The 9,191-nt window shown below is 44.6% G+C and overlaps 1 protein-coding gene across 1 annotated transcript in view; it reads left to right on the forward strand.

Moving 5' to 3' along the window:
• LOC130123866 (potassium voltage-gated channel subfamily B member 2-like) overlaps positions 1-7,563 on the forward strand; it is a 109,624-nt gene extending 102,061 nt beyond the window's left edge. Inside the window, exon 4 of the mRNA XM_056293177.1 lies at positions 7,394-7,563. Within this exon, the coding sequence (XP_056149152.1) occupies positions 7,394-7,563 (170 nt within the window). The remainder of the gene's footprint in view (positions 1-7,393) is intronic.
• The last annotated feature ends 1,628 nt before the right edge of the window (positions 7,564-9,191 follow it).

Below are 9,191 nucleotides of genomic sequence, written 5' to 3' on the forward strand. Positions count from 1 at the left end.
AGATAAGAACCCATACACACCAGCCTATTTCCTCTACCAGGGTAGAAATAGTCATCGTTGAAGTATATTCAATACACTTACGGATCAGGAACTGAACTCTTGGACCAACACATACACTCAAGGACAAGGAACTGAACTTTTCTTTCATCTCAAACCGCTAACACTCATTGAGGGTTGTGATTTGAACGAGGTTTTCTTTGGTTTATTATTTTATTGACTTTAAAGAGCTCTATTTTGTTTTATTTCAATTCTTTTATGTAAAAGTCAGCGTTGTGTATATTTTGCTGTTGCGAGGCAATAAAATTGTCAACTGTTCAACTGCACATCAACTCCTCTCGTGAGTTAGTCAAGCCAAACCCCTCACCGAACCTAGTTAATGTTAGCACCTTTACTGCTACCTCTAGTTTGCACTGGAGGCCCTACATATGTATGTATATATGTATGTATGTATGTATATATGTATGTATGTATATATATATATATATATATAACTTTGTTAAAAGAAACACTCAACGGTAGAGAAAGTGCCCAACAAATAAGGAGCAAAATAATCCAGTGAGTCAAGTAAATTATTTATGAGACAGCACAAGCTGTTTCATGCCATAAGCAAGCTAAAAATTGCTTATGGCATGAAACAGACTTGTACAGTCTCGTGAAGAGTTTATTATATGCAAGTAAGGCAAAGCAAAGGTCTCTCACACAGCAAAGGCCTCGCCAAAAAGACAGTTCAGCCAGTAACACGCAACCTGGGTAAAGCCAAAGCTGAAAATAGCGACTCTTATCTTAACTTGTTAGAACACAGGAACAAGCCTGTAGACAACATGAAGTCACCTGTTCAGCTTCTGATGAGCAGAAGACTACGCTCGATACTTCCTGTGACCGCAAAGCAGCCACAAGTTCAATGACGTGCTTTTGCTGCACGGTGGCGCGTGGTCGCCTCACAGCAAGAAGGTCCTGGGTTCGAGCCCCGGGGTAGTCCAACCTTGGGGGTCGTCCCGGGTCATCCTCTGTGTGGAGTTTCCATGTTCTCCCTGTGTCTGTGTGGGTTTCCTCCAGCGGCTCCGGTTTCCTGCCACAGCCCAAAGACATGTAGGTCAGGTGAATCTGCCGTACTAACTTGTCCCTAGGTGTGTGTGTGTGTGTGTGTGTGTGTGTGCGTGTGCGTGCGTGTGTGTGTGTATGTTTAAGTGAAACAGCCTGGCGGCCTGTCCAGGGTGTCTCCCCACCTGCCGCCCAATGGCTGCTGGGATAGGCTCCAGCATCCCCGCGACCCTGAGAGCAGGATAAGCGGTTTGGATAATGGATGTGTAGCCCTTCCTACCCCCTTCCAGGTTCATAGATGGACCTTAACTGGGTTCGCTACAGTAAGACTAACTTAAGCCAAACAATGATGGTATGACTGGGTCACTTTATATGACAACCTAAGACAGTGAGAGGAGAAAGACCAAACTATTAATTTTGCAACAAAATATAGTATTTATTGACAACCTCAACGTGTTTTTGTTATTCTACAGATTATATGTTAATAACTAAATCAAGTGCTGTGCACCATTCATTTATAAACAGCAAGTAAGTTTTAACAGAATATATATAAAATAAAATCAATTACAAACAAATCTGAAATATATCCTTTAAAGAAGAATATATTTAGACCTACACATCAGGCACAGCAATAAAACAGGGCTGCCAAGTCTCACCCTTTGGAAGTGAGAGTCACGCAATTATGCCTCTTCACACGCTCACACACCACACTTGCTATTTCACACGCTCATAAACGTTTTCCCTTCACTTCTATATAATATTTCCACAACTTGCTATGCTGCTTGCAGCTTGCCGTAGTTCGGGTCCGTCACTGGCTTTCTGGGGTGAGCCCGCCCTATTCTGCCTCTGATTGGCTGACCCAGATATTCTTACCCTAACCTTAACCAATCATCAGTCCTCATGCCTAAATCTAACCAACCCCAATCAATGAAAGGCAACCACAAGTATCAACCAATCAGAGGCAGAGTAGGGCGGGTCATAGCGTCAACGCCACGAAATAAAATAAAATAAAATAAAAGCTCCACAAGAAGAAGACCCCACTGAAGAAGAAGAAGAAGAAGAAGAAGAAGAAGAAGAAGAGGAATAAGAAGAAAGAAAACGGTAGGTAACCGTTTCATTTTGATCATACGAAATAGTAAATACGTTAGTTTTACAGAATAAAATGCGTTATAGTCACTCAGCCTGAGCAGGAGTAACGTTACACAGGCTGCTGTGATATTTCGCAGTTAAAAAGGAAAATATTCGAACAGTCACTTGTCAGAGATCTGGTGAATGTCCTGTTTTTGGTTTCTATTATACTTGGTTCACGGATAAATCTCTGGATGTGTTATTGAATGGAATTGATCTAATAGTTCTTGACATGAGGTGATGATTTTTTTTAATAAAAACCAGGTGTCACGTGTCGGGAAGGAACCCAAAAGCAGACGGGACAACCAGGTAAGGGAAGAATCAAGTCTTTATTGAAGTGACCGATCTCGGGGGTAGAGCAGGAGTTGGCTCAGTGGCAGGCAGGCAGGCAGGCAGAAGTCCATGAATGGCGACGTTCCAGCGAAGACTGGTCCATAGTGGAGGCCTTTTAAGGGTGAGGGCGATTGCTTGATGGCCAGCTGGCGTGCCGGGGTGAAGGGGGGGGGGTCAGCAGGTGTCAGCTGGCGTAGCAGGTGTCAAGGGCGATCGCTTTGATGTCAAGGGCGAGAGGCTGTGACACCAGGATGTTATTTATTTTGCCACATAGTCTAAATCTAAAATTCTAAACTTTAACTTTCCAGAGCAGAAGTTTAGCTCAGTGTCTGTGCCTGTTAGAACATTTGAGATCGGGTATGTCAATGTTTGTTGAAATGACTATTATGTCATTTGGTGGGTTTAACTAGGGTTGCCACCCATCCCTCAAAAAATTCCAGTTTGCAATTAGTATATGGAAAATATGTCATATTTCATGTTTTTCTCATTAAATAATTGTGGTTTTATGTTCCCAAAAAGGCATTAAAGGGTTAAAATTACTTAAGAAATACATGTAAATTTAATAGTTATGATCAGTATTGAAGTTGGTCAAAAGATTTAATGCATTGAAAGTGAAAAAAATATTCATGTGTAATGTTTTTATAGCACTTTTAAGGAACTGAACATTTTTTGCACCGAGGGTAAAACGTCATGATTTTCTGGAGGGGTGCCCAAGGGTTAAAGGAACTGCTTGAATTCATAGTTTGAGGCTTGTGCTCTGAACAAACAAAGAAATGCACTTTATTTTATTTTTTTATATTATTGTTCTGGTTCTGTATTCATTGACATTTTATAAATAAATTTATTTGATTTGTCTAAATTCTTCTTGTTACAATTGTTTTCATTTCTACTTGTGCTGGTCAATTATGAACACTATATAAAATAGCAGGAAACTGGTTTTTAAGTTGCACAAATAATTGGGTTGAGAGGAGCTCCCTGAATACAAATGACAGAATAAGACTGAATAATGACATCCGACAGTCTAATTCTAATGTAGGCTTGGACTCTGTGTATTCTATTCTTTCTAGCAATTGACAGTATTTCTTATGTGTTCACTATTCCGAGTAAAGAGAGAGAGCATGAGGAGGAGGCCAACATCACATTACAACATCACAACAGTCTAATCCTAATGTTAATTTAAGTTCAGATATTCCTCTAAATCCACCTTAAAAAAGGCCAAGTTTTTAGGTCGCCGGCAAAAGTCCCCTCGCCAGAGTCTCACTCTTAACTTTTGTTGAAACTTGGCAGCCCCGAATAAAACAAATAAGCCTTATAAGCAATTCAACCACTGAAGTTAATATGGCACACTCGTACACAAAGGCTACAACTGCACCGGTGCAACAGGAAATAAAACAAAACTTGCCGGCTGTGTTCAAAACATTAAACCAAACGTTGCAGGCCTGTCAGCAGGTCGTGCTGAGCTGTCCTTCCTCAGTAATAAGTCATTACTGTACTCACAGTCCTGAAGTGCACAACACGGCTGAGCGGACAACTCCCCAAAACCTCTCAGACAAGATGGCTGCTCCATACTGCGGGCGCTTGTGTTCCTTCGTGGAACCACTGGCTTTCTCCAGGCCACCAGTGGGCGCTATCCGGTGGTGTTGCTCCCACGTCGGCTACTCAGCGGAACCACAAACGTGTCCGGTAGTTTGCGGCGCTAACGGAGCAGCGGCTAACACTAGCCTTAATATCTAACAACGAGCAGCGTGCAGCTAGACTTGCTAACTGTATGATAACTGCTGCAAGCAAAGACCACATGCACTCGTTTGTGTTAGCTAGCCAACGCAAGGTGAGCTAGCAGTAAGCTATGTTATTAGCTGCGTGCTAAGCCAACTACATTCCGACACTTGGACCAACAAACACACACACACGGTACAAGTGTATGACCCGTCCATAGTCCCTTACTCACACATACACTTTCTATAGACATTAACTGCACACAACATCTAAGTTTTATCGATCTAAATGTACCTTTTCCTGTAAGCAGCCTCTCACTTTGAGGAGCTTTCTCCTCTCGCTCTGCTTCCTCGTGTCTTTTTCTTTTTCTCCTCTCTTCTCGTTTCCCCTCCCCAGCCAATGTAATGTCTTGATACCTGACCACATGAACTTATCAGCCAATAATCATAAGGGTTGCTGGTGAGCCATTCATTCACTCAGCACCATTTTATATTATTGAGTTCCTCGTATCCCTACAAATACTACACTTCCCAGCTATTTTAAACGAGGAGTTAGATAATACTGATGAACTAATTTATTAATTTATTTGAATGGGCACAAATTTTAACCTCTTGCTTTTTAACTGGTTTCCATACATTTAAATAGTTATAAAATTATTAGGAGGAATTAGGCTTGGGTTACCCCTGGGTTACTCCCCCCCCCCCTTCCTAAATGTCTGAATGTCCCCATCGCACGGCTTATGAGAGCTAGTGCCCGGAATGATCTGAATAATCAAACGCTCTGCAATGGGATTCTTCATGTCCTTGCTGATGGATATGTTCATCCCTCTGTACTGTTTGACCAGTGGACAGTCAGATGGTTCTCCCAAGTCATCGTAACTCAACCGGATTACTGGCTTAACTGTTCGCCTCGCTCGAGGGGCAATATCTTCTATCTCCTCATCATTGGGATTACTATTAGGGATGCTTTCTGCATCCCCTTGTGAGCTGCCAACTGGTGAATGGGGGAACAGTTGATAATCACGGGAACCTCTGGCTAGTCCGGCTTCCTCCAATTCTAATGGCAAAGCCTCTTCTTCACCTTGTGTATTGTTCTGATCTAGAGCATCAGTGTCAGATTCTGTAAGTATCTGTGGAGCAGTGGGTGTACCTGATCTACACATCTCCTGGGCCCCCAGATTAGTTCTCACTGAAGGCTCAACTTGCTGGGATCTGGTGAGTATTGCTCACTGCCATTTCAAGGGGATAGTAGTATTCATCCTCATCAGAAACAAGAGATTCTTGGTCAATATCTCTTCTCAACTCTTCATTTGTTTGTAATCTTTGTTGACGTGTTCGAGCCAGTCTGTTTTCAGTGGGTGTGGTGAGACAGCCATCTACAGAAGGGTCAGGCAATCTTACCAGATAGCCTATGGGTAATCAGGCGTCTCTGTGCAGAGTCTTCACCACTCCTCTTCCCCTCTCAGGCTTTACCTGTTAGACTGGCAAATTTGGCAACCTTTTCACAAATACGTGCAGGAGCGAGTTCTACCTATCCTTCAATTTTTGTTTGCCAGTCTCACCCAAAGCACAAACAAGCACTCTATCTCCTTCTTCTAACTGTTGTGGGCAGACTCTGATGTCATAAGCCCTCTTGTTTTGTTGGTGATTCTTGTGGGAGGCCTCGACAGCTAGCTGGTAGGCATCTTTCAAGTCCTTTGGCAGGTTTTCCACAAATCGCTGATGGGACATTTTATCTCTGTCCAGCAAAGCACTGAAACACACATCCACCGGCAGACAAGCCTCCCTTCCAAACATAAGGAAGTATGGGGAGTAGCCTGTTGCATTATTTCGGGTACAGTTGTAAGCATGTACCAGAAGTACCACATGCTGACTCCAACGTTGTTTGTTAGCCAAGTCTAAGGTACCTAACATGGACAGCAATGTGCGGTTAAACCACTCTGGTTGTGGGTCTCCCTGTGGGTCATACGGCATTGTTCTTGATTTATGTATCCCCAAGACTCTCAGTAGCTCCTTTTGTTTTTTTGTTTTTTTTAATACATTTATTTCTGATTTTTCCCTTTTTTCTCCCAATTTAGTGGCCAATCGATCCCTATTTTAGTTCAAACACTCACCCTCGTACTGCATGTGTCACCGGCTCCAGACCTAGGGGATATCCGGAGCGGCAGCAGGCTAAATAGCACTGTGGATCTGTGAATCAAGAAGAGAGACACGATGAAAATACGTTGTCACTCAAGTTCGCGCCAGTTTATTTCCGGTCTGGCTTAAGGAAGCTTTGCTCTCTTTTGTACTGATCCCCAGAAGTGCTGCAGCGCCACCTACTGACTTGGTGGTGTAAACCAACATTGCATTTAATCTAAAAAATAGGGGGGGGGGTTATTCTAAACTTTTAATGAAGGCAATTTCTCAATCCCTTACACTCTCCCCTGCTTTCAGAGATGTCTCCGGACATCTGGAACTAAACAAGTCAACTGTCTAGCTGTAACGTCATGTTCCGTGTTTGTCAGTGTCAAGAGTCCCTCATGTCCTTTGTTCATTCAAGTCTTCTGCTTTGCGTCTAGTATGTCCACACTGCTTGTGTAGGGTAGTAACAGGCCTCGGGATGTATTGGGTAGGTAGGAATGGGGTAAGGCATACAGGTCAACATTACATTTGCTCCTAGTCTCCATGGGTGGTAGGTGGGCTGCCCTAACTGTTCATATGTAAACATCCCTCTTGGTCTTACCTCCCGGGCAGACCTTCTCAAGGGTGGCTCCTCCTCATCCCCTGACTCTGAGACAGATTCAACCACCATTCCAGGTTCCCCTTGAGTTTCAAGGTACATAGTGTCGTCCCCCTCGGGTTGCTCCTGAGCTCCCACAGCCGATGGCATATTAGCAGGTGTAGGTACTCGTACTGACTCTGGCCTTACAGCAGGTTCGTTTTGGTGTTGCACGTCGCCGAACTCAGTCTCCTGACATGCTGGCTGATATTCTGGTGCTGCAGCTCTAAGCTGACGGTGTTGCTCCACCTGAGGTGATGGAACTCTGACTGTCTTCCTTTCGTATACAGGTAAATGTCGGAAGTTGTAGGATAATTCTTCCTCTTCCACAGACTCATCGGAGTCCTCCTCTGCTGTCTCTCTGTCGTTTGTTTGTTGTTGTCTCCGTCTTTGTGGTTTCTTTTGTCCATGAGAGTCCTGCTCCAGCTCTACTGGCAAATCATTTACTGGCAGGAGGAGGTTACGGTGAAGCACACGGGGGATCCCATCCCCGGTCTCTGCTTGAACTCTATCCACAGGGCCATCTCCCAGCCTTTCAACCACGCGGTGGACCTTTTCCTCCCAATATGCACGAAGTTTGCCTGAACTGCCTCTCTCAGACATATTTCTGATGAGTACATGATCACCGGGTTGAAGTATGATTCCCTTGACACCTCAATCATAGTAGTTTTTTTCTTTTGCTGAGCACCTTTTGCTGTTTTCCGAGGCAATCTTATATGCCTCCTTCATCCGAGTAGCCCATTTCTGTGCATATTCCTGTCGGCTCTGTGCCTGCTGCTCAGGTGCGTGATCAAAGAGCAAATCAATGGGCAACCGCGGCGCTCTTCCAAACAGAAGGAAGAAGGGTGAGTAGCCTGTCGCTTCGTGACGTGTGCAATTGTAAGCGTGGACCATGTTTGGCAGGCGATCTTTCCACTCAGCTTTTTTAGTCTCCTGCAGGGTGCGGAGCATCTGAAGAAGCGTCCTATTTAGGCGTTCAACAGGGTTCCCCTGCGGATGATAGGGGGTGGTTCGAGAATGGACATTTCCCGCCAACTGCTGAAGTCGTTGGAATAGTCTGTTCTCAAACCCCCGGCCTTGATCGTGATATACTTTTTTAAAATTTAATTTAATTTTTAAAATGTTCCTTTTAAAAAGGTATTTATAGTTTTCCCCCTTATCCCACCCGATTAAACCAATGGCATATGGCCGGAACTCTTGTCGAATAACTCCCCTGGCTCACATTTCCACAGGAAGGAGATAGTCGTAACACCAGTTTCCTTCAAACTCGTGTCAGCTGCTCTCGCTATTTTACACGCTGAAGCCTCGCATGGATTGCATTACCTTCAGGCCGCGAAGGAGACGTAGGGAGAATGCTTTCGGTTGCTTGGCTGCAGGCGCCCGGATGAGCAAGAGGGGTCGCTGGAGAACGACGAGTTCCCGAACACTACACCGATCTACACCCACTATCATAGAAAATCTTCTCCGCTGTGGTTTTGCCTGACTTGTTCTTAGTCGGGTAGGCTTGTGCAAATCGTGTGAAGTGATCTACCAGGACTAAGATGTACTCGTAACCTCCTCAGCTTGGTTCAAGATGGAGGTAATCAACAGAAATGAGCTCAAAGGGACTGTTGGTCGTAATCGAGCCCATTGGTGCTTTCTCTGGGATGGTGGGTCGCTTCTTTTTGATACATTGGCACTGGCGAATGACATAATCTTCGATTTCTCGCTGCATGAATGGCCAATAAAACCTCTGCCTCACCAGGTGGATGACTTTGTCAGCCCCGATGTGTCCCATGTCATCGTGCAGGTGTTTTAGTACAGTGGACTTGAGTGTCTTGGAAAGAACGAGTTGTTTATGTTGTTCTGTCTGCCTGTATAGAATTCCCTTGTCAAGTCTGAGTTTGTTCCTCTCATGTATCAGTCTTCGTGTTTCCAGCCCCATCTGTCTCTTGTCTTTATCGTTAGGATTCCATCCTCTTTGTTTTAAGGTTATCAGTTCCCAGATAGACACATCGTCTTTCTGCGCAGCTCTGATGTCCTCTGGGGTGTACATGGGCGTGCTCGTAGGAGGTGAGTCATCATCAATGGAACCCAGCTGTAATGCTGCCATCCATGGCACATCCTCGTATCTTTTGGCCCGGTCCTGTTACGGCCCGCCCATCCCGCGCCTGCAGCCAATCAGCTCGTCAGGGCTGGGCTTAGTCGTCAGGGCTGGGCTTAAGTTTGCTAGT

This window comes from Lampris incognitus, chromosome 14, assembly GCF_029633865.1.
Source record: "Lampris incognitus isolate fLamInc1 chromosome 14, fLamInc1.hap2, whole genome shotgun sequence".
In the NCBI taxonomy this organism is placed as follows: Eukaryota; Metazoa; Chordata; class Actinopteri; order Lampriformes; family Lampridae; genus Lampris; species Lampris incognitus.